We start from the raw sequence: 26,601 nt of genomic DNA, 5'->3' as shown, positions 1-26,601 counted from the left end.
AAAACTCTGTCTCTCTTTGATCATTCACTTCATCCTACCTGTATAATCAAACTTATAAATTACCCCTCGGTTACAGATGGAAATGCCATTGCTCTGCCTGGAATGTTCCACAGTGTGACATTAATCAGATCTACTTTACTTTTCAGTTACAGGTGGTTTTATAGCTCAAAAATACTTAGAAAAACAGGCATTCTGACTGTGAGCGGGGTCGCCTCTCCGCAGATCTGACCTCCAAGAAAAGTCTTTGCTGGACCCTCCACGAGAAAAGTGACACAGTGCACCTTTAAAAGCCCTGTCTTTATCTGTTGATCTTGTTGATCTAAAGTGAAAGTGGACAGTGGAACAGCAGACCCCCGGCACAGGATAACAAACAACATCATGGACATTTTTCAAATTCCTTTGCTGAGTCGTGGAGGTATAGAAAAGAGGTCTTAGTTACTCCTCCTCTTCCTCCTCTTCCTGCTTTTCCTCCTCCTGCTCCTCCTTCTCCTCCCCTTCCTTCTCGTTTTTTCTTCTCATCTTTTGGCTTTTTCTCCTCCTTCTCTTTCTCCTCCTCGACCTCTTCCTCCTCCATCACCTTCTCCTCCTCTTTTTCCTCCTTTTCATCCTCCTCTCTTCCTCCTTCACCTCCTCTTCCTCCACCTCCTCCCTTTCTTTTGTCCCCATCTCTTCCTTCTTCTCTCTCCTCTTTCTCTTTCTTCTTCTCCTTTTCCTCCTCCTTCCTCTTTCATCTCCTCCCCTTTTCCTCCTTCTCCTCCCCCTCCTCTACCTCCTCCTTCTTCTCATCTTTTGGCTTCTCCTCCTCCTTCTCCTCCTTGTCCTCCACCTCCTCCTTCTCCTTTTCCTTCTTCTCTTCCTCCTCCTTCTTCTCTTCTTTCTCGTCCTCCTTGTTCTCTTCTTGCTCCCCCTCGTTCTCTTCCCCCTTCTCCTCGCCGTTCTTTCTCCTCCTCCTCTTCCCCCTTGTCCTCCTTCTTCTCCCCATCTTCTTTCTTGTCCTCCTCCTTCTCTTCCTCCTTCACTTCCTCTTCCTCCACCACCCCTTTCTCCTTTTCTTCCTTCCCCACCTCCTCCTCCTCTTCTTTCTTTGTCTTTTGCCTCCTTCTCTTCCTCCTCCTCCACCTCCTTCTCCTCTTCTTCCTCCTCCTCCTTCTCCTTGTACTCCCTCTCTTCCTTCTTCACCTCCTCTCTTCTCCTCCCCGTCCTTCTCCTCTTCCTCCACCTCCTTCTCACTCCTTTTGTTCCTTACCCACCTCCTCCTATTCCTCCTCTCTCCTCCTCTTTCTTCTTCTCTCTCCGGAGAAGGAAGAAAACCATTCAAGGTGGAATTTTGAGGATATTGTTCAAAAGCGTCACACGTAAACAGGCTGAAGAATGAGCAGGAATTGTGTGTGTGTGTGTGTGTGGAAGTGCTCGTCGGTGTTCCTCTGTTCTGTGGCATTTCCGGATGTTATTTACGGAAAGCTGACCCCAGAGAGGAGCTTTTATGGACTTTGGGATGCTGAGTTTGGGAAGTAGGTAAAGAAGGAAAACAGATGTGGTCCAGCTTAAACGCCTCGTGTGCAAAACCTGCCTTCAAAAACATCCCTGGAATTGCATTTTGTTTCATTCACACATGTCCGAATAATCCTTAATATTTAGTTTAATGTCATACTGTGGAACATTCCAGACAGAGGAATGACATCTCCATAGAAACAAGCAGGTGACGGACCCTCAACCAAAAAGTGATCGTGCTTTAACTGCAGTACTTTACATTTCTTCTTCTAAAAACAGTTCCTTAAAGATAAAAAAAAAAAATTCTCAAAGACCAAAAATGTGATAAAAATGTGTTTAATTTTTATTTTTGAAACACGTCATACACAAAATACTTTAATCATTTCTGCCATTTTGTCCACGAGGACCACAAGTGCAAACCAGTCTGAAATTCACGATCAGTACAAAACAAAACCAGTTACAAAAATAACTCAAAAACAGAAAACAGACACTGGAAAAAGGATTCAAATATTAACAAACTATAATACGAAATCAACTATTTACACTGTTCAGTACAATGGGAGAAACATGTCCTTTTTCCTCATTTCTCATATCATTATTATATTTATGTTATATTACAGATATTTTAATAAAAGACATTCCTTCTATCCCCAGTTTTGCATTAAAAATATATGAAATTTATGGGTAAAATACAAAACAAAATGTGCAACTTGTGCGAGAGTGAAGGCTGAGGAAATCGTTTTTAAATCTGAAATTTTGATGTGTTGGGTTTTCATTTTTACAAAATAAAAAATTACGCAAATGTTTGGGACTAAAAGATGCAGTATGGAACTTTTTGGGTTGGGGTGTGGCGCTTGGAGATTGCGTTAAACGTATCCAGCCTCCACCCGAAAAGTTACACAGTGAACCTTTAAAAATAAAATTAAAAGTGCTACGAAATCCTTAAAGGGCCAGTACCTGATTTTTCCTCCGCTGTGCATTTGAGCAAACTGCATCCAATTATAAAACGTTTTACTGTCCGATAATCAGGAAGTTTGTGGTTAGCATGCTAGTTGTAGTTAGTTTCCTTTATTGTGATGGCAAAACTCTGCTCTGGTGTCTGAAAGTTGTGAAAAGCTCTTATAAAGTCATCGTGGACGACTTCAAACGGCAAAATTGTGCTGTTTTTCAGGTTTTTAAGGCAGTAAATCAGGTACAGCGCCTTTAAGAACAAAATAATAATAATAATAATTACAAAAATAAAAATGTATATATTTTTGTAGTATTTAAGTTGTATGTGGTAATTGTAAAAAAAATAATAAAAACTGAAATTAAAATACGTAACAATAAATAAACTTTATTTGTGGCTTCATTTGGAAACTTAACAATGTCAGAAAATTCAGAAAAATGCAGTACAAATTTGTCCGCTGTATTTCAATGAGCACATGAACACACTGTAAGCGGTGAGTTTTTAAATAAAGATTTTGTGTTTTGAAAATGGTCCAAAACACTGTACGTCTCTGCCAATTCAGAAGTGAATCCGCAAAGTTAAAGGCGCATTGTGTAGCTTTTCTGGTGGTATTCCTTTGTCTGTAATGTTTCGCAGTGTGGCATTAAACGAAACCAGACTAAGTTACAGGTCAGATCTGCAGAGAGGCGAGCCCGCTCAGTCAGAATGCCTGTTTTCCTATGCATTTTTGAGATATAAAACCACCTGTAATAGAATAAATGTAAGATACAACTGCTTAATGTCACACTGTGGAACATTCCAGGCAGAAACAAGCAGGTGACGGACCCAAAAAGTTACACAATGCACCTTTAACTTAGGCTCTGTTACACGAGCATCAACTGTCCAACCAAAAGTTTCATTATAAATAAATAAAATATACAAATTCAGGCAATTTCAGTGGACAATAATGCTGTACTCTTTACAAACACCACATACAGGATTACTTCAAAAATACAGTTCATTGCTTTAAAATATTACTACTTAAGAGTGACTTTGCTGTGTATCAACCATCTTAACAGAAAATAATGGAAGCAATACTACAAGCATCAATAATACAATGTCTTCTCTCAAATACTTTCTCATTTTAAGAAGAACTTGGACATGTCTTTTGCAGTTTTTGTCACGTTTAAGTCTTAACGGAGCGCCCCCTACAGTTCAGAGAGAAATATAGTCCATTATTGTACCTCTAGCTAAAAGTGAGCCGCGTAACCTCTCATTGTTTCTGTGGTAATGTTATCGTTTCGCCTGAAATGTCCCAAAGTAAAACGTTAACTTAATAGCTTTACATTTATTCATTTACAGAAGTACATGAGACCTGACCTGTAACTGCCTGCTTGTCTCCATGGAGATGCATACGTTTAAAGCCATACTGCGGAACATTCTAGGCTTAGCGTGGAGACGAGCAGATGGTGACCCCTCAACTTCATAAAAAGTTACATAGTACACCTTTGTCAGTAAAAAACCCTAAATTGTGTGATCAGGTATTTTATGGATGCAGTGCTAAAAGTCCTATTATAGCAAACCTGTTTTTACTGAAATACACCAGGGGGCGCTGTAAAGGGTTTTATTCAATCAATCAGTCAAATTTGCATAGTCCTTTGTAAGTAAGAAATATTTCCAACTGCTCATGTAAGGTGAAAAAGCACGAAACCCAACTGCCCTTCGCTAAGTAAGGCTGCGGTGAGTTCGAGTGCCGTCTTTTTAACGGGAATCCACATTTTTCAAGCCTAAAAAAAAAGGTCCTCAAAACGGAGTCATCGTCCAATAATTTAAGTTCAGCAGATGAGTTCCTGCTTTATCTCCGGTCGGGTGGGAAACGGCGATTCGCTGAAAGAGAAAGTGTCGCGTCCCGTTTTGAGCTCGCCTTTGCCCGGACACAGTAAGGAGTAGGTTTCCATGACGTCGATTTCGGGGGAGGGGGCGGGGCTCTCGGGCTCGGACTCCGATTGGCTGGTCTCGGGTTCGTCCAGCGAGGAGCGAAGGGATGAGGAAGAGGAGGTGGAAGAGGAGTTGTGAAGATGTGGGCGGGACACGGGGCAGAGCCAGGGATGGGTCAGGCACTCCTCTGCTGTGGCACGCACTCTGAAAAACAACAAAAAACAACACAGGACATTTAGACTCAGGTTCAAATGTTTGTCCGTTACATAATCTTCTAACACTAAGGACGCCATTTGTAGGACTTTTGACCATTCAGCAGGTATCACAATATTAATGTTTTGTTTTGAATTTCAACAGAGACTTCAAACCCATCACGGTGCACTGCAAATGTATACTACTGAAACTACTACTGCAACTAATACTACTGCAACAACTAGTACAACTACTGCCACTACTACTAGGATTACTACTGCAACTACAACTACGATTGCTATTGAAACTACTACTACTGCAACTACGATTACTACTGAAACTACTACTACTACTACTGCAACTACGATTACTACTACTACTACTACTGCAACTACTGATTACTACTGAAACTACTCCTACTACTGCAACTACTATTACTATTGAAACTACTACTACTACAACTACTACTACTATTGAAACTACTACTACTACTACTACTATTACTACTGAAACTACTACTACTACTACTACAACTACTATTACTATTGAAACTACTACTACTACTACTACTATTACTATTGAAACTACTACTACTACTACTACTACTACTATTGAAACTACCACTACTACTACTACTACTACTATTGAACTACTACTACTACTACTACTACTACTACTACTACTACTACTACTACTACTACTACTACTACTACTACTACTACTACTACTACTACTACTACTACTACTACTGCAACTACGATTACCATTGAAACTACGACTACTACTGCAACTACGACTACTACTGCAACTACTGCTGCTACTACTGCTACTACTACTACTACTAAAACCTCTCTCCTTCCATCTTTCTCTATTTCAGCTACACAACTTTTTTTATTACCCAAAAATTTTTATTAACTAAACAATTAGTAACTATTTAACTTGTTGGTTGGGGGTCCGTCACCTGCTTGTTTCTATGGAGATGTCATTGCTCTCCCTGGAATGTTCCGCAATACGACAATATAGCTCAAAAAATATCTAGAAAAACAGGAATTCTGACTCTGAGCGGGGTCGGCTCTCCACAGATCTGACCTGTAACTTGGTCTGGTTTGGTCTCCGTGAAGATAGAAAGGTTTAATGCTATACTGTGAAACATTCCAGACCAGAAAAGTTACAGAACACACCTTTAATGTCTATATTTTGACTATCTCTTGGTTTTAAAATCCCTCCAGAGCTTGGTTGTGTAGTACAGTTATTGTTGTGCATCTTTGGCTGTAGTCCCGCCCACAACCTTTTCCTATTGGCCGAGAGCGCTAAACCACTGACCAATGATATTCTGGTCTCGAACTATTTGCGACCAAACAAAACAAGAAGGGAATTTCCCATAGAGTTTATAGAGGCCATTCCTAACCGTTTTCCTTCTCATTTTTATTCCAATTTGGTTTCGAACGCCACAAATAAAAACACTTTCTACTTTTTCCGCCAGTCTCACGATAATTACTAAAAAAACGTCCAAGAGTCTAGCGCTTTTCCAGACCACTAATCTCCTCCAATTAAACAATGCTGACTCCGAATCAAGGGCTGGAGCAAACTTAAAAGGACTTGAGCCAAATGCCTTCGTCTTTTTAATAGAGAAACCATGGCAACAAATTAAACTGCATTTTTCTCTGGACCTCATTGGCATGGTCAGAACTTTAATCATAAAAATATGTTTAGTGGTACTGTGAATACTACTTTACTTTGAGTGCAGCAAGGGCAGTGTCAATTGAGAAAAAATGCAGAGTCCAAATATTCGTAGTAAGATACTTTTGAATTTTACAAACCAGCAATGCTTCTTTTAAAAGGCGCACTACGTAACTTGGGACTGTCTGGAGTCTTGCTTATATGGCATCAAAGTATATCTCCATGGAAACAAGCAGGAGGGTTAAAAGTCAGTTTTACGGAGAGGCGAGCCTGCTTATATTCACAATGCATTTTCTCAAAGTAATACAATCGCCATGGAGACACGCTGAAGGCAAAACTTACTTAGAGCAGCTTTAAATTAACTTTAAAATCCAAATATATAAAACACGGGAGCCTAAAATGTTTGTAATAAACCACTGTACTGTTTTTTTATGTCATTTTAACAATAATAGTACTTATTTAGATTCATTCAGCATTTTTGAAATACCTTTACAGTGACGTAAGCACTCATTTCAAACCCATCACGCCTGATTCATTTTATTTTACAAGCGTTTGAAGTTTTTGCATAAAAAGGAAGCTGGTGTTGACTCATTTTACGCACATCCTGTTGCACATAGACAGCTCAGAGGATGCAGTTCCTGTTACTTACTCATTACCACAGCTATCTGCTCATCAAACACACTATTGACGTATTAGGACTTTTATTGTAATTTTCATGACAGGCGATTTGCAATTTAAGTTTTCAAGCTGCACTATGAAACTTTTTGGTAGGGGGCGTGTCATTGCTCAGCCTGAAATGTTGCACAGTATGACATTAAACAGGTCTATCTTAAATTTATTCAATTACAGGTGGTTTTATAGCTCAAGAACACCTAGAAAAACAGGTATTCTGATGTGAGCAGGGTTGCCTCTCCACAGATCTAAGCTGTAGAATCACATATTGTACTATATTAATTATTGTTTGTGTTCATACCTTGGATTTTTGACCAGTAATGTTTTGATGAAGTCCACAGCCAGCGGGGAAATGCCTTCAAACGTCTCTTCGGAATAGTCCACGTTGATTTGGGAGATGTTCAGGAACGTCTCTTGTTTATTGTCGCCCAAAAATGGAGATTCTCCCGTCAGCATGATGTAGATGAGCACGCCGATACTCCTGCGAAAGAAATGTGAAAATATATCAATATATCAATCTATCAATATGGGGGTAAAGATCTGTTTTGGACGAGAAATTTAACTAAATGTCTGAATAACATGCAATATCATCTTAATATTATTGTATTTATTTGTATTGATAAATAAGTAGCAACTAGTGCATGATTTTGTATTAATTCAAATTTTATTAAGACAGAGATTAATTTTGTGAACTGGTTTAGACCCGGTTTAGACCCGGTTTAGACCCGGTTTAGATCCGGTTTAGATCCGGTTTAGACCCGGTTTAGACCCGGTTTAGACCCGGTTTAGACCCAGTTTAGACCCAGTTTAGACCCAGTTTAGACCCAGTTTAGATCAGGTTTAGACCTAATTTTGGATTTTGGGTGTGATCCTAGAAGTTGTGCTATAGACCCTGTTTAGTCCTGGTTTAGACCTAGTTTAGACCTGGTTCAGCACAGATTTTCACACATTCTCACTCGTCTCTGTTTGATCCAAGTTTTAGCCCAGTTTAGACCAAATGAAGACTTGGTTTGGTCCTGGTCTTGTCTTGGTCTGGTCCAGAAACAGTTCAAGGTTTTGTCTCCGTTTAGACCTGCTTTAGACCTGCTTTAGACCTGCTTTAGACCTGCTTTAGACCTGCTTTAGACCTGCTTTAGACCCAATTTGGCTTTTGGGTATGATCCTGGAAGTTGTTCTGTAGACCCTGTTTAGACCTTTTTTATCCACAACATGGTCAAGTGATATCATTCCAGTAATCCTGCTCTAAATGAGTGAAGTCTGGCCTTTACTCACCACATGTCTGTCGCGGTGCTGATGGGCTCATAGTTCAGGATCTCCGGAGCTGCAATGAAAACACAAGGCCAAAATGAAACTCAGACTCAAAACATTTCATCTTTGAAATGACGCAGGTGCCGCTCGGTTTTGGTATTTTAGCAGCAGACACTCACCCACATACTCCGGCGTTCCCAAAATTTCTCTGACTTCCGTGATGCTATCCATGCGTCTGGAGAGGCCAAAGTCCACGATCCGGATGTCTCCCAAAGGTCTGGAACTCGTCAATAAGATGTTTTGTGGCTGATGAAGAAAGCACATACAACAAAAAGGTGAGTTACATAAAGTTTCGTGGCAATTTAAAGTGACAGTAACCATTTTCATGCATTTTTTCTTGTCAATCATGATTTCACTGTTTTTCCTTAGGACCAGAAAATGTCATCATATGGGCCCCTTAAAAGTTGTCCGGACTTTGTTAAATAAACCAAAGTTAGTGAGCATTAGTTGACATTTGCAGTGTGCGTAAGACAGCTTTTAATTCCGGTTTAGAAGGAGGAACGCTGCCAAATCCGCAAGGAAAGATAAACACGAGAATATAGTTCAGAGCCCTGGGTGACTCCGGCCTTTCTAACCACAAGAGACGAATACAATTTACTCAATGAAAACATGAGTCTGAAGTCGAACAGGAAATGGTTTCATAATTTACACTTGCTAATAGGTTTTTATTACCCCTGTGAGAGGAGATTAAGATCTTTGACTTTTTGGACCCTGATGCCCTGTCGATTTTTTCCCATGTTTTTGAGCAAAATTATAGATGCGGATATATTCTGGCTCTTGAGGTCAAAATATGTCCACTACATACCGTCTGCATCCAATTATAAGGCGTTTCAGTGTCGGAGAATGAGAAAGTGTGTGTTAGCATGCTAGTTATTGACAGGAAACCTCGGCTCTGGTCTCTGAAAGTTGCGAAAAGCACTTATAAACTCCTTGCTGAGAACAATTAGGATCCTTTGAATGCAGAAGGTGATAGATAACTAGTCTTTTTTTTTTTAAGTTTGCAGTGGTCCAAAGTTTTGTTTTTCATGTTTTTAAGACCGTAAAAAGCAAGTATTAGTACCAGTAGTTTCATATTTTGGTTTAATGTTTACTTGAGAGTCAAAAATCTAAATATAAATGATCAGAAAGCAGAACGAGCTGCTCACTTAGGACTGACAAATGACTAAAACCAGCAGTATGTGACAACTAATGGCATCTTGGGTTAAATTTTGATGTTGTTTTAAAAAAAATGTTTACAGCTATAACATTTAAAGGCACACTATGTAACTTATTTTTAACTTGGCTTGTAATGTTCCCCACTACGCCATTAAACGTCTACAGGTCTTTGTATTGCCTTGATAAAAGATAGTATTGTTACAGTGAGCGAGGTCGCCTTTCTATAGATCTGACCTGTACCTTGACCTTGTGATGTTTTCTGCTCGATAATGTTTAAACGCCTACGGTGGAACATTCTAGGTAAAGCTATAACGTTTCACCATAAACGTTACATCGCGCAGCTTTAATTCTTTGAAATGCTTGTTCCAATACTTCCATTTGCGCAAGGCCTTATATGTAAGAACACTTGTTACTCAATGGTAGTTTGTCCTTTTTTAATCTCATTTGTCCATAAATAAGATGATTAGGTGAAAAAACACTCCATTAGCTCATGGCCTGTTTAAAGAAAACAGAGGTCCATTGGTTTTGCATTATGAGACTGGGTTCCCGTCGGGACTGGACTATGACAGGGTTCGTTTTGCGGTTGTGTAACAAGTAAAAATATGTTTCCCAGTCTCCGGAGAGCAGAGCCATTGTGCTGTATTATAATAATTGAAAGCACTTACTATGAAAGGAGGAGAGTCTGGACTAATAATATCCATGTGGCCAAAGGAAAGCACTTAGTCATGTGAACATTTCTAGACCATTAAAAACTTACATAATCATCACATTGTTATATAAATTAGCTGTGTTTATTTTGTGCTGACAATAGAAGGCATTCCCAACCACACCTATGCATCAAACATAGTATTACTCTCCTCCTCCTCCTCTTCCTCCATCTCCTCCTCTTCCTCTTTCTCTGCCTTCTCTTCGTCCTCCTCCTCATCTTCCACCTACTTCTTCTCTTCCTTCTCCTCCTCCTCATCTTCCACCACCTCCTCCTTCTCCTCATCTTCCACCTCCTTCTTGTTCTCGTTCTCTTCCTCCTTCTCTCCTCCCCTCCTTCCTCTCCTTCTCAAAGTCATTGTTTGGTTAACATTTATTACTACAAATCCGAATACAGAATATTGGGCATTTGTGAAATAAGAGCTTTTAAATGAGATTAAGTAATACGTAGCCAGAGCCGTCCTGTGGCAATTTGCTCGGCTCTGGGCCGCCGTTCATTGAGTAAGATCAGCTGACTCACACTGCAAACTTTAGACATGTCAAGACATTAAAGATTGAGAAAAGACTGAAATCTGAACTGCTACGCTGAGACAAGAATGAAATGCGTTTCCGAACACGTTTTTAGACGGTTAGAAGATTTTATACATGACATGACACTATAGTTTTCTGATATTGATACATTATGCTGGGGGTGTTCTACATGTTTCTCAAACTCAGAAAAAGGTTGAAGTCGACCTCGGATGTCAAGTATCCGTAACAGCAGCTTTTGTGATTTCTCAAATATGTTAATTCTAAGTTCAATTCAGCTCCAGTGCACCTTTAAAATTCCTTCTCTCCATACTCACTTTGAGATCTAGATGCACCACGTTGTTCCTGTGCAGGAAAGCCACGCCGCTCAGGATCTGCTTTACGAGTCGGATCACGTCCCCTTCTGTGAACGCCTCATCGCTATCGGCAACGCACTGGTTGAAGATTTCTCCACCGGCAGCGCTGTAAAAAACGAGAAGATCGTTTTTAGTCTTGGAAATCACAGGGTTCCTCAATATTCAATACAATTTACAAATTCATGGCAAAGTAAACCAGGACAAAACCAGGACAAAACCAGGACAAAACCAAGACTAAACCAGGACAAAACCAAGACTAAACCAGGACTAAACTAGGACTAAATCAGGACAAACTCATGACTAAACCAAGAATAAACCAAGAATAAACCGGGAACCACCCCAGAACTAAACCAGAAAAGAATGCGGTTGACGGCACAATAAGACCACCCATAAGAGTTTACCTTGGCCTACTTTCTGTTCCTTTCTTATTATTTTATTTCACCAATCTCCAATCATAACAAAGCACACGGTCAAAGGTACAAGTGAGCCCTTCCTCTGTGCATGTCGTACATTCCAGTCCGCTAAGCTCACGCATTTTTGCATCAAACGAAAACTGCTTCCAAAATTATGCAACTTATCACCTCCCGAGACAGCTACGTATGGGCGTACACGATGTTTTCCCATGGGTTTGTACAGATATATTGTATAAGCAGCTCTTGAGGTCAGCTATGTACCTTCTGCGTCTAATTAGAAATTTTTCGAGAATGAGGAAGTGCATTGTTAACATGCTAGTTGTGATGGGAACGCTTTACTGTGATGGGAAAACTCTGCTTTGGTGTCTGAAAGTTGCGAAAAGCGCTTATAAACTCATCGTGGTGAATAATTTGGATGCTCTGAATGCCTAAGGTAAATTTGTCTGTGTCTAATTTAGAATGTGTTTGAGAACCAGGAAGTGCTCTGTTAACATGCTAGTTGTTGCTCAGAATGCATAAAGGAAGTGTCGAATAACTGTTTAAAATGATCTAGTTCTGTTTTTCAGAATAAGAAAGGTAATTTAGCTATTTGTGGAGGAAATTAGGGTTTGCAGCCTTTGCGATTTGCAAATTTTGCATTGTGTAACTTTTCTGGTGGCGGGTCCGTCAAATGCTTTTTCTCCATGGTGATGTTATTGCTTTGTCTGGAATGTTTCGTCCTTTCTATGTTTAACCTTTCTATCTTCATGGAGACCAAAGCAGACCAAGTTACGGGTCAGAATTCCCGCTTTTCTCAGTATTTTTGAGCTGAAAAACAACCTGTAATTGAATAAATGTAAGGTAGAGCTGTTTAATGTCATACTGTGGAACATTCCAAGCAGAGTACTGACATATTCACAGAAACAAGAAGGTGACTTCCAACCAAAAAGTTACACAACTCACCTTTAATATTTCAGCTTTTTTTTTTTTTTTTTTTTTAAGTTATGCAACATCTCATGCCCTCATTAAGAGCACCAGGGCTTAAAATACCAAAGTCCATGCAAGTGTGTCTGTCCCGAATCAATGCTCGTCTATTTGGCCCAGATAAGAACAGCCTGGTACTGCCCTGATTTACTACAGGTTAACCCACTTAACCTGTTCCCACCATCGATCACTGTCTGGGCATTTCCTACAAAAGAAAAGGAAAGCAAACCACCCGGCCTTTGTACTGCTGCTAATAATAGGCCCAAAGACAACTTAATGCTTACGTTTAGGGAGGTGTGTGCACAGGAGGCATTTATGTGCATTTTTGGAGTTTTTGAGAAGCTAATTTAAAGCTGCACTGCGTAATTTTTTAAGCAGAGAGTCTCCTACCTGCTCGTTCCCATGGAGATGTTGCTTTGTCTGAAATGTTCCACACTATGGTATTAAGATACCACAGTGGATGCAAGAAGGTGGCTAAACTAGGTCTAAAGCAGGACTAAAGCAGGACTAAAGCAGGACTGAAGCAGGACTGAACCAGGACTGAACCAGGACTGAACCAGGACTAAACCAGGACTAAACCAGGACTAAACCAGGGACTAAACCAGGGACTGAACCGGGATTAAACAAGGACTAAACAAGGAATAAACAAGGACTAAATCAGGATTAAACCAGGACTAAACCAATAATAACAGGTGAAGAGGTAAAGTCGTCCCACAATTAGTCAATTCTTGGTTCAAATTTGAATCGTGATGAGAAATGTTGACCGTTACCATAGAGATTAACAACAAAACAAAATTCTATACGTTTTAAAAGGGAAAATGGATATACCTATACATTATACTTTAAATATGACTTTCAGTGCCTCAATACATTCAAATACTCTTGAATTTGAGTTTGAACCTGCTCTTGTAACTCGATATAAGCCAGAGACGCTGTACTCCTGAACTCCTCTCAGATCTGCGCCTGAAGCTGACACTAAGAACCAAAACCATGTGTGCGGGATTAAGATACGACATGTTTCTGAGTACTGAAACTTTCTGACCTGGCCATAGGCATTTCTGTTACATAACCGACCCAAAACTGTACACTTTTACTATGTTCAGCTGTTTAAATAATACGATGTTTTCCAAGGAGGATATCCGTCAATAGTCTTTATAATCCTGGATTGTGTACGCTCGCTCCAAGCACAAAATAGCTGACCTCCCTCCCACATTGAACGCTGAGAAAGCTAAAAAAAAAGTTAAATTTAAACTACGGTTGTCAGAAATATTGAAAATCATAAACTAGATAGTCATTTGAGCAAGTATTGACACTACAAAGTCACATTCACAGGTCAGAAATTAACCTTTCCTGAAGAGTCAGAATACAGTCAAGTATTATTATTTATTATTTATTTAATTATGTATTTATTCATTTTTTATTACTATTATTTTTAATATTTTATATATTTTTTATTTTTATTTTTTATTTATTTATTTTTTACATATCTTATTCCTCTTACGGACACCATTTTGGGGACTTTTCACCCTTAAACTGATATGAAAACTGAATATTTTGTAGCAACAGCACTAATTTTTTATTAATTTAAACTCCTGAAAAGCTGTATCCAAGTATGAACTACTAAATACTTGTAATAAAATCTTTTTGTGCAGGCTTGAATGCGGTACACACTTTTAGAAGACCTTTAAATCTCATACGCCAATAAATCTCAAAAAACCTACAGTAAAAGCAATAATTTCTCAAAACTCTCCTCTCTCGACATGATCCGTTGCTCGCGGCGCTAAATACTTGACGCGCCTCCCACCTCGCCGACTGCTGGAGCCCTCTCAAAACGTCAGACCCGAGCAGCCAACTTCAAATGAGAGACACATGGGAGGATTTGACAGGCACTTTTCATCTTAACACGACGTAAAAGCAAAGTACAGCAGAGCGGGGGCCTGTCAACCTGTCACCGTGACGACGCGATGTTCTCACGGACCGTTTAAGAGCAGAAATGTGAATAAAAATGCTTCAGGTTGCTGTTAAAGTGTTTGGCAAAATGTGTTTAAGAATCTACAATCTGGAAAATAACCTTATCGCTTAAATTCAGACTGACTCAAATGTACCTGATTAGTACACGCATATTCGATCTGTATTACTTTTTTTGCCTTGACTCATTTTAGAGAAACACATGTGGTTTTGTGCATATTTTCTCTGTAAGTCTTACAGGTGATGACTCAAGTATAAATTCTGTCATGAGCTGAGGAAGTGGTTTCGACTCTACGTGTGCTACTTTTTTTGCATTTTTTTCAACTTTGTAAACCCAAAGGAAATGGAAACTAGCTCTTCTCAAGGCTGAGGTCAGGCGCATTGGCAGAAATAGAGCTGTGTGAGTCGACTTTGCACAGTATAATACGCAGTAACTTGTGATAGTATAAGCTGGGACTTCTAAAAGCAAATATTCGGTACTCCTATCACTGCATACTTTGGATACTTGGGTTTTTGGTTGTTTATAAACTAACCGAGCACAGGGGTGGTCGATATTGACAAAAAAAAAATTTAATCAATGTGTTTTCTAGATGTTTCTGATAACAGATTTTTGACATTCATCTGAAATGTCCCAAAACGCATCTGTGAAAGTTGAAAAAAGTTGAAAAAAATTACACAAAAACACCAACGGATCGTAAAATTAAAAATGGAAAAGATGAAATGCTGTGTTTTGTTTCATTCACATTTTTTAAATGCACAAACCCTGCATATTTCGGGCATGTTCTTCTCTTTCAAACACTCAGTTCCACCTTGTGATGTCATGTGGTAATACACAAAGTGCTCCACTGCGTTTTTAGAATCATTTGGATGATTTCAGACCTGGAATCTCAACTGAACTAAATGTAAAAAAAGGAGCTGTTAAGTTGAAAACTACCACTACATGACATCACAAAGTGGGATAGAGCATTTCGAGCTTTGGAGACATAAACAGATTAATAAACCAGACTGAATCAAACTTGTGTGAATAAACAAAACACAACTCCAGGTATGTTTTTGAGGAGGTAACGACATTATAACATGACTTAAAGCTCACAAGAGTCAATTTGGTGTAATATAGAACCTTTAAACAACACTAAAAGTAGAAATGAAACTAGTTATTATAAAATTTAGTCAGTATTGCAATAAAATTCAACTCATTTGTAGCCTATAACTCTTGTTTCTTGTTGTAAACCTCTGCACTTGTGTTCACCTCCGTCTGGCTTTAATCTGCTGTGCTCAGTGTCCAGACGTCTCTCATAGCCTCTTCTAATTACCTTGAGAGGAGATAGGACTTTGTTTGTTAATGACCCCCTTGCACCACTACAGAGATGTACTACACGGGGCAATTAAAGCTACACTGCATTTTTCTGCCCCCTGCTCTCCGTTCAACCAGGAAGCCACTGTTCTCTGCTGCCAGGGTTGCCAGATTTTGAGAACAAGAAGTGAGTAAGCCTTAAAAAATGTATTATTTTGCAGATTTTACCAGGAAATCGATGATGTACATAGCATTTGTCTTAATAAGAATGAATTAAAATCAAAGCAGGCCCTTTAACATCAATACCCGCTTTAAAATGTCAAAAATCGACTCTTATTTAAAGTAAAAAATATGTAAAAATGATGCTCAGGAACAAGCCTCCAGAAAAACAGCAACTCTCAAAATTTGCAAGCGACTAAGAGCCCAAAGTCGCTATAAAGACTTGGCTCTGTCCCTGTCTGACTTTTTACTACACACCCCATCCCAGACCAAGAATGCTTTGAGAGGACAATAGGCCGAGAGTTTGACCTGTAGCTAAAGCGTGAAAGAGGAAATGGAAACAAAACTCACCTCTGCAGCCCTCTTAAGAAAACAGTGCTGCAAGTTTACCATCAAAAACATGCCCGGAGTTGTGTTTTGTTTCATTCATACATGTTTAACGCTCAAACCCTGAATATTTAGGCTGAATTCTTCTCTCAAACTGAAAACACTCTGCTCCACCGTGTTGTATCATCGTGTGGTGATACAGGAAGTGCTCCACGATGTTTTAACTCCATACACTTTCATTACAATCATTTGGAGGATCTGATTTTAGTTCTTGAATTGCTGATCTCTACTGAACTAAAGGTAATAAGTAAAAACTGATAATAAAAGGTTACTCAAACATGTGTGAATGAAACAAAACACAACTCCAGGTATGTTTTTGAGAATGTAACAACATTATATTATGGCTTAAAGCTCACAAGAATCAATTTTGTGTCATATAGAACCTTTAACAGTAATGCAAACCAAGCATCGTTTCACTTCCAACACTGACTGACTGGTGCTGCTGCAAGTTTAAGGCATGTTTTTCATCTTTGCTTTCACACAGTTGCATGCGGTTCACGCTGCTGTATTTAAAGGGACGGTTTCTGCAAAGGGCTCAGCATAACAAGAAACGTGGCAGTCAAAAAACCACAGCTGGCTTCCTACTACAGCTGCAGGCTCACAGTAACGTAAAGCTGTGCATTTACCGGAGTGAGAAGTAAGGGTGTAACGATAACAGTGACAGTAATCGTCAAAAGTGTGTCAATAATATCGTGGAACCTCGCAGAATATCAAATTACAAGTTTCTCTGCTTAAATTCATTGTTATAGTGCAGCAATAGCTAAAAAAACAGCGGGAACTACATAGACCATGATCCTTTGCTCTGTTTTAATGCAGACTACATGAAGAAATAACTGTTCTAAGCTCTTTTAAATCTTTGGATTACGTCTTGTTAAGGATTTTAAGAGGAAAAAGTAGCATAAACACAGAAAAATGAGGATTAAACTGGGACCACATGCAGAAATAAACCCAGGACTTAACCAGAACTAAACCAGGACTACGATGAGACTAAACCAAGTCTACATCTGGATTTGAAGATGTATTGTGTAACTTTTCTAGTGGAGAGCCTTTAATGCGTAGCAACTTACCACTCCAAAACTAGAATAATATCGTGGCTGGTCTCGTAGACTTCGTGCAGACCCACAACATAGGGGTTGGATTTGGCCGATTCGAGCACGGCGATTTCGTTGAGGATGTCTTTCCGGCAGTCTTCACCTTTCCGTCTGAGTCGCAGAAACTTGGCCGCGTACTGCTTCCCTGTTGATTTCTCTATACACTTCTTCACCACCGCAAACTTCCCTCTGAAAAAGAAAAAGTGGAAGAAGAAATTAGGTGATTAGTGATGAGATAAGATCTTGGATTTTGATTTAAAGGCAAGTTTGAGCAATTTGGGTCAAGCAGAGCGGAAGAGCTGCTTCAAGTGAGGAAAAACACGGACTTCAGTGGAATAATTTTGGAAAAGTTTAAATTTGCACAGTATAACGTTTCTGTTAGGGGGTCTGACACAAGATTGTTTCCATGGAGATGTCATTGCTTTGTCTAAAAGGTTTCACAGTATGGCATTAAACTTATCTATGTTGCATTTATTTAATTAAAGACGTTTTATTGGTCAAAAATACATGCATTCCTACAGCGAGTGAGCTCTCTTCTCCACAGATCTGACCTGTAACTTAGCTTTGAGGCATTACAGACTTGTCTCCATGCTCAGATTTAAAGAAGCACTTTGAAACTTTACGGTAGAGGAGACGCCACCAGCTTATCTTCATGGAGATGTTATTGCTTTGCTTTAGAATGTTCCACAGTATGGACTTAAATTTGGTTATCTCCATGGAGACAAGCAGGTGACAGCAAAGTTACAAAATTACAGGTCAGATCTGTGAAGAGGCGACCCCACTCACAATAAAAAAGCATGTTTTTAAGGTATTTTTGACCAATAAAGCCACCTGTAATTGAATAGTGCAGCACATTTCAAAGGAATATCATCTCCATGGTGCCTCTTTTACAATAGACTTATCTTACGTCTACTAATCAATTAAAATGAATAAGAATAATGTATTAAAACAAAACACGACTTCAGGTATGTTTTACACCGAGAATACCACAATATAATGCTTAAAAGCTTCAAAAACAAACACATTTTGCACATACTAAAATAGCAGTTTGAACCATTTGTAGTGATACTAGCAGCTGAAGAAGCCGTATTTACTTTTGGTGGAGATTTCCTCTTTCAGTTCACATATGACAGCAAACAGATAAGCAGCACAGTTTAGAAAAGAGCTGCTGAATAGTGAACAGAGTAAGATAAGCTTCAAGTGTCTCTACGGCGAATCTATATCACCTCTCACCCCGCTCACAATGAACAGACTCTTATGTCAACCTCAAAGTTCAACTACTTTGGACTGATACGCTTAAGGAAGTTGGACGGAGCTGAGCTTTGATAAAAACCAAGATTACATCATGTTATAGAGAAAACGCATTGTCCAATACTCTGTTCATTTTAAAGGTGCATTGCGTGACTTTTCTGGTGGAGAGTCTGTTACCTACTTGTGTTCATGGAGATGTTATTGCTTTGCCAAGAATGTTAACATGTCCATCTAGCATTTATTCTTTACTAAGGATGTAACAATATCCAAATCTCTCGATACGATATTATCACGATATGCATCTCACAGCACGATATTTATTGCGATATTTTGAAGAGGCTGATATAACTGTAGATAGGACGGTTTTTTGCTTTTAAAATAAAAATTTGGTGTGAATTATTACAGTCATAATCCCACAAATTCAAGTAAAAAAACATAACTTCACGTTGCTGCGCTGAAATGAATCATGGGATATGTAGTTCCCGACATTTATAAGCTGTTGCTACTATAAAACAATGCATTTAAGCAAAGAAACTTGTGATTCGATATATTTTGTGACAGCCCACGATATTATTGTGAGACTTTTGACGATACAGTATCATGATATTTTGGTTATTGTGACATCTCTACTCATTACGGATGTTTCTGTTGCTCAAAAATACAATCATTCTTTCTGTGAATAGGGACGACTCTCCACAGATCTGACCTGTAATGTAATGTAGTGCTGTACCCTGCTTGTCTCCCTCATGATAGACAGGTTTAATATATACAGTGGAACATTCTAGATAAAGCGATAACATTTAATAATTTAATAAAGACATATTAATAGTGACAATATATAGTGGAAACAATTTAACTAGAAAAAATGTATAATTAATAATAACAAATTAAGGTTGAATAAACAAACTTAAGATGACTGTCGCTAGAAATCTATCAAGTTATTTTGTTTTAATTAATAAAATAAATAAAATAAAATTGGGCCAAGTTAGAGGTCATATCTGCGGAGAGGCGACCTCGGCCACAGTAAGAATGCATTTTACGAGGCAATAAAAATGCCACTCTAATCAAAGTAATATAGATAGATGGACAGATAGGTGAATGTCATATTGTGGATTATTACAGGCAACGCAATGTCATCGCCGTGGAAACAATCAAGTGCTGAGTGATCTTTTATGTTGATTTCTGATCCAAAACACAAGTCCAGGTATGTTTTAGATGAGGTAACAACATTCTAACATGACTTAAAGCTCACGAGAGTCAATTTTGCGTAACATAAAACCTTTAAATGCACTGAAATACAATACACAGCTTGTCTACTTATCTGTGTCCACTATAAAAGCCAGACATTTTTACAATCTCATTTATTTTCTGACAAATTGACAGAAGAGGTCCAGGTCAGCTTTGGAGGGGTCACATTTGGGCGTGCGCAGAGTTATCCCTGTGTTTTCAAACGCCCAAATCACAAACTGCCCCTCTCCCAGGCTGATAAAAGACACTCACTTCCCCTTTTCTTCACAGCTGACAGCCAAACCCTGCAAATGACATGCGAGCACAAAAGGTGACCACTGGCTCAGCGCGTCAGGGTTTTGTGTTATCGGGACCACCCACAGAACAGAGGGGGTCCAGGGGCGAGCGGGAGGTCAGCGGGGTTATACAGTCTGCTGCTCCAAAGGTCTGGCAAAAAAGACCAGCTCGTAACATCAACATTTGCTGTCCACAAACAAGCTTCTCTGATTCTCAACTGGAGTCGTTCTGAGGCACCAAGATGTCTGCAAAAAGTTTGTTTGGAAGTTCTTTTTGTTAGGATTTGTAATCTCACAATTTGACCCAAAACTACAAATATATAACTTACGTAAAAGGTGCATTAAGTAACTTTTCTAGTCAAGAGTTTACAAATTCCAGTCTCCCAATTTGGCCAAAAATTACAAATATATAAAATTGCGTAAAAGGTGCATTAAGTAACTTTTCTGGTGGAGGGTCCAACACCAACTTGTCTCCACAGGGATGTGACTGCTTTGCCTAGAATGTTCCACAGTGTGACATTAGACGTATCACCATGGGCACTATCAGGTGACGACACCAGGCCAAGTTATAGTTCAGATCTGTGGAGTGGTGATCATACACTCTCTCTTTCAATTGTTTATTGTTTTTAAAAATATGTGTAATTGAATGCAAAAATGCAAAATGGATATGTTTAATGCCATACTGCGGAACATTCCAGGCAAAGCAAAAACATCTCCATGGAGACAAGCAAGATACAAGACACATTGACAGCACTTTCGTCTTTTGAGATGTGAAATCCAACAGGTTCGTCACATGTTTCGATGAATTAAAAACTAATTGGACCCTCTCTTACGTCAGAGCGCGCCCAGCCAGCGTGACGGCGTTCGTTTTCCCACACTGCTTTGCTCCAAAAAGTTATGGGCCCAGAACAGTCACTCCTCTGGTTCTGATTGGCCCAGCAGAGCCAAAAAGTCATTCAGGCATGACCCCCCTCCCATCTCAGACTCTCTCCCCCAGACTCTTTCTCCTTTTCTGCTCTCTCTCCCCCTGTCTCCCTTTATCTTTCTCTTGTCTCTCCCAGTCTCTTACGCTCTTTTTCTTCTTTCTCTCCCTCTGTCTTCATCTCTCTCTCTTTCTTCTTTCTCTCCCTGTTTCTCTCTTTCTCCTCTCTCCCCGTCTCTCTCCCCCATCTCTCCATCCCTTTCTCCTGTCTCTCCCTCTCTTTCTTCTTTCTCTTCCCCTCTCTCCTCTCTCTCTTTCTCCTCTTTCCTCATCTCTCTCTCTCTCCTGTCTCTCTCTCTCTTCTTCTCCTCTCGCTCCCTGCCTCTCTATCCCCCTGTCTCTTTCTCTCCCCATCGCTCTCTCTTTCCTTCGCCTCTCTCTCCCCTCCTGTCTTTCTCTCTGTCTCTCTCTCCCCATCTCTCTCTCTTTCTCCTCTCTCCCCCATCTTTTTCTCTTTCTCCTCTCTCTCTCCAGGTCTCTCTCTTTCCCCCAATCTTCCTCCCCTCTCTTTCCTAACTCCTCTCCCTCCCTCCTCCCTCCCTTCTTTCCCTCCCTCCCTCCTTCCTTCTCTCTCTCCGTCTCCCCCTCTCTTTTGGCAGGGACACTGTGACAGCTTACCCTTTGTCCCCACTGAAAGCTGAAGTCACCCTCGGGGGTCTTTCTTGTTTAATTAGCCAAGTTCAGAGCGGTTTTGGCAGTGGGTTGGGAGCTACACTGGAGCTGAATGGAGCGGAGCGCCGGCCAGAGGACGACGCAACAGGAGGACGCTTTTTAACATGATGACAGGAGGTCAAAGGTCAGCAAAGGCGGCCATCTTGGAAACCCTTCACGATCTGACAGGTTACGCCGGCGACAGATGCTCCCACAGACTCCTGGTTAAAGCGATGACGTCAAGAGAGTATTAAGAGAGGGGATTGTTTTGAAAATGTCACTGGTCTGTTTTGTGTGAAGATCATTTGTTAAATTATTTAATTGTTTGTTTGTTTTTTTAGAACTTTACAACTGGACTTAAAATCTAGTAACTTTTATATTGGAGGGTCTACCTGTTTGTAACGGTGATGTTATTGCCTGGCCTAGAATGTTCCACAGTATGGCATTAAACTACTATATCACCAGGAAAAGTCACAGGTCATATCTGTGGAAAGGCGACCCTCCTCACACTTAACAATGCATGTTTTTCAAAGTATTTTCAAGCAATAATGCAACTGCGATTTCATAAACACAAGCCATACTGTGAAATATTCCATGCCAAGCAGTTACATCTCCATGGAAACAGAGCCTCTAAACCAGAAATGCTACATAGTGCACCTTTAAATATCAATGCAGGTTATTTACTTTAAGCAAGTCAACTTAGTCCAAAAATATAAGTACTTTTCCATTCTTGATAACAAAATCACATATTTAAACATGTACTGTATCAGATCTGTGGAGAGGGGAGTCCACTCACAGTAAGAATGCATGGCTTTTAAACATGTAAATAAAGAAAAACATTTTAAAAAAAGCATTAGACCATGTTCATATCCTGTGTGTGTTTTGTCTCCCTCCTCAGGACAAAATCGTGACTCTCAATGTCTCAAGTTCAGGCTGAAGTTTTCACACACTTCAACTTCCTCTTTTGTTTTTCAGTTCAAGAATACATTTCCAAGCAGAAGTAAAAAGAAACACTATGACAACAAGCCCTTATCAGCAGATTTAAACAGCAGGAGGTGTACTGTCCTATCTGTACTCTTACATAATGCACAGTGAGAAATACAGGGATTCCCAAACTGTTTTGAAAGCCATTCAGTATAGGATTTTCAAATATGTTTTGTATTGATTTAATCATTTTCCAATTTTCCAGTTTTTCCCCATTTATACTTTGCAGACACAGGTCAACCTAAGACACCTACTATGCCAGGAATGTTCCACAGTATGGCATTAACCTTATGTATCTTCTTTTCATTTAATCATTTGTGTTTTTATTACTCACAAATCCCTTAAGAACAGCATTCTTCACTCAGTCATTCTTACAGTTGCCTCACCGCAGAGCTGTCCTGTAACTTAATTTTAATGCCATACTGTGGAGCATTCCAGGCAAAGCAGTAATATCTGTGTAAACAAACATGTGGCAGACCCTCCACTAAAACTTTAATATAACCACACTGACATGAGTTTAGTGCACCAAAGTGTCTATCGGTGTATAACGGAACAGCAACTTTCCAAAATAAAGCAAATCATATCTATATGTTGTTTTATTTATCAGAAAAAAAGTTATTATATATGACGATACAATGCTGGCTGCACTAAAGGAATGCCCTAATTTGGTCATCCCCCTCTAAATGTTCCAACCATGTAAGCGGCTGACCTGCTGGTATGCGCCAATGTACAACATTCTTGCACCTAATGCGATTATAAGAGCCCTGATTTCTCCTTATATTGTTTCGTGGGAAGAGAGGAGGGACCAGAGAGAAGCCGGGCCAGTGCAGAGTCAGACACCAGGCAAGCTCGGGATGGGGAGGCAGTACATAGATAGCACAAGCTCCCATTGGCTTTGGCTGCAGCTGTTCAGAGTGAGGATGACAGCAAAACAGGCTAATACACAGATTCATTGAGTTACAGTAGTGTATATATAGTGACAAGCCAAACAAGGGTTAAACTAGTAGCTAAGGGTAGTCTAAAATATAAATGAGCAAGACCTAAGATAAAACATGACTAACCAAGAGCTAAAAAAAGATCTAAAACACAAAACCAAGGTTCAAAAAGCAATGAATTATAACAAAATTACACCCAAATAGTGAAATACACAGGACAAAAGCAGGAATAGTGTTTAGAATTTGAATTAAAACGTAAACAAATCAGTACTACTAAAAAACACTAGTCAAATAGTGTTCAAATAAGTCTAAATATGGATATAATGGGTATAATAATGCATAATTTGAGCACAAAAAAACTCTCCATCTCTCCAAATTGAAACGTGACAGTAGTGGGACCCATTCAAACACTTCCAACGTGACTGTTTGGCATAACGGCTCTGGATAAACAGATCGTGCCTGACTGCTCCACTCTTTTGTTATTTTCACATTTCTCAACTCCTTCAAAATCCACATAGTCTCCGAAAGTATGCGGGGCTCTCGAGTCAAAGTCAGCACGCTTTCTGACAGCACGTGCACACACAAGGCAAATTATTGGGATTATAGACTTACCGCTAATGCCACAGATAGATGAATGTCATTACGCACAGATAAACTACTCATTTTTTACTCGCAAAACAGCGTTAACTTACCTGCCCAGCTCTTTGCCGACCAGATCGTAGTTAGAGGTGAATGGGTCTGTCCTTATTCTGGTGTGGATTTTGGACAACATCCCGTTTTTGCTCATCTTTTCGAAGTCAGGCATCGAAATCGCCACGAATGGATAAAACCAAAATGAATGTACGTCCTTGCTTACGCGCAAAATATTTGAAAAAACTGCTGCTATCGAGACGAAATTCGCATCGTAGCTTGAAGAACAGTCGTCAGGAATCAAAATACGAGGAGGATGGAGTAAAGGTATGACACGGTAGCGGAGTTGAAGCGGTCTGAAAGCGGCTGCAGAGTGTGCACATTTCCAACTGTAAACTCCGCGCATAATGACGCCCCCGGTTCATTTGAGCCAATCAGATCACAGCGGAGGCGGGGCTTATGAAAGGTGTGAGTTTCTATGCAACAGCGATGAGCCAGGTTAAAAGGTATGCGTGCCTATCAATAATAAACAAGAAGCCTATTAATAGTTTCAGTGATTTGCAGATTAGAAGTAGTCAGATGACTTGTTACGGTAAGCTTGTTTGATTAGAGGAAAAATATTAGATTACACTGACTGAAGTGGTTTCAGTAATCATCTCATAATTATGGCTTACATTAAATCAGAGCTTATTTTTAATCAAAAATAAACCATGTAAATAAGACATGGGAGTTTTCAGGCATGTTTACAAGCATGACATGCATTTTTATTTGATGATACAGGTCTAAATAACAGAAAGAGGTACAATTCACAAATGTTGAATGTGAACACGTCTAGACTAAACCCAAGAAGTCACTTTAATAGATCACAAATCTGCATTTTAACAATATTAATTAATAACTGCCCCAGCTCTATTCAATATGACCGGCCTATAATGTTGTATCTTTGTGCACTGATGTTACAGTGAGTCTGTAGTAGAGTCCATTGTGTTAAAGCTATGGAAATATTTCTTCACCAATACTAACTACTACTACTACTACTACTACTACTGCTGCTACTACTACTACTACTACTACTACTACTACTACTACTACTACTACTACTACTACTACTACTACTACTACTACTACTACTACAACTGCTACTACTGCTACTACTGCTGCTGCTACTACTACTACTGCTACTACTACTACTACTACTACTACTACTATTAGACAATTAAACCCTTTATTTGTTGTCTACAGTACCTGGAAACTGTCAGTGTTGCTGTACAGATTACTACTACCACTGCTACTACTACTACTACTACTACTACTACTGCTACTACTACTATGACTATTAGATAACGAAACTTTTAGTTGTCCCCTAATTCGAAACTGTCAGTGTTGCAATACAGACTACTACTAAAGCTACTACTAGTCCTATTATTACTACTACTGCTGCTGCTACTACTACTTCTACTACTATTAGAAATTTATTAAACCTTTATTTGTACCCTAATTGGAAAATGTCAGTTGCAATACAGACTAATACAACAACAACAACAACAACAACAACAACAACAACAACAACAACTCCTACTACTACTACTACTATTACTACTACTTACTATCACTTGGCCTATTACTGCTAATGTCTAGTGTTTTGTATTACACTATTACAGTGTTTCTATATTTTTGTTTCAGCAACTGGTATTTTTTTTAGAAATAAATGTGATCATTATTACATATTATTTTTGTAAATATAACATTAATATTCTGTATCATATGTTTTTCATTTAACATTGCATTTCTGTGGGTGCTTTACAGAGTCTTTGTTTAATGTCAAGGTCAATTTTTAAAGCTTGATTACCATATATAGTTTTTAGGGTTAGAGTTAGGTTTTAAACGTTTACTAAGCATTTTATCTCTGTGGTTTAAAGTGCAATTAAGTACTTTACTATTACTTTACTTTAATTTCCTTCTTCTCTTAATTATGGAATGCATTGTGAGAAATCAATTGTGCACTGATTTCCCGTTTCTCTCTCCGCACAAGTCTATATAAGGTTTGACATGGCAGTCTCTTCATAATGGTGTTTTGGTAAAAGAAAGACATGCTCGGTATTTGTGATGCTGCTGTTTGGTATGCGGCTCCTGGGGTTTGCCATGGGCTGGGCTCCTACTGCAGGTGAAGTCTGATCATTTTTCTCACACTATGAAACCGCCTTCAGGTTAAACACAGGTGCAAGGACCAGAAAATACTCGACATATCTGTGCTCCAATGTTATGAAACGGCCCATATTACACTATACTATTTTCTGATCTATGCTATAATGTTGTTTCCTCATCAAAAACACACCTGGAGTTTTTTTTTTTTTTTT

The 26,601-nt window shown here is 39.3% G+C and overlaps 1 protein-coding gene across 1 annotated transcript; it reads right to left on the bottom strand.

Annotated features, from left to right (window-relative positions):
• Positions 1–1,811: 1,811 nt before the first annotated feature.
• stk17al (serine/threonine kinase 17a like) lies at positions 1,812–24,618 on the bottom strand. The gene is made up of 7 exons (XM_020924057.2): positions 24,307–24,618; positions 17,265–17,477; positions 10,915–11,059; positions 8,329–8,455; positions 8,174–8,222; positions 7,203–7,382; positions 1,812–4,561 (listed from the first exon to the last, which is right to left on the bottom strand). Exons 1-7 carry the CDS (start codon positions 24,417–24,419, stop codon positions 4,255–4,257), a joined length of 1,134 nt encoding a protein of 377 aa, XP_020779716.2. The 5' UTR covers positions 24,420–24,618; the 3' UTR covers positions 1,812–4,254.
• Between the last annotated feature and the right edge of the window lie 1,983 nt (positions 24,619–26,601).

This window comes from Boleophthalmus pectinirostris, unplaced genomic scaffold (genome assembly GCF_026225935.1).
Source record: "Boleophthalmus pectinirostris isolate CB_2022bp ecotype Guang Dong unplaced genomic scaffold, ASM2622593v1 HiC_scaffold_17, whole genome shotgun sequence".
NCBI classification, from domain to species: domain Eukaryota; kingdom Metazoa; phylum Chordata; class Actinopteri; order Gobiiformes; family Gobiidae; genus Boleophthalmus; species Boleophthalmus pectinirostris.
This window is presented reverse-complemented; position numbering and strand designations above follow the sequence as displayed.

Coding starts and splice junctions, on each gene's coding strand:
- stk17al (XM_020924057.2), bottom strand. CDS start 24,419: ATGCCTGACTTCGAAAAGATGAGCAAAAACGGGATGTTGTCCAAAATC. Junction 17,478..24,306: donor GTCGGCAAAGAGCTGGGCAG/GTAAGTTAACGC, acceptor TTTCTTTTTCAG/AGGGAAGTTTGCGGTGGTGA. Junction 8,456..10,914: donor TGGTGCATCTAGATCTCAAA/GTGAGTATGGAG, acceptor TTTCTTCATCAG/CCACAAAACATCTTATTGAC.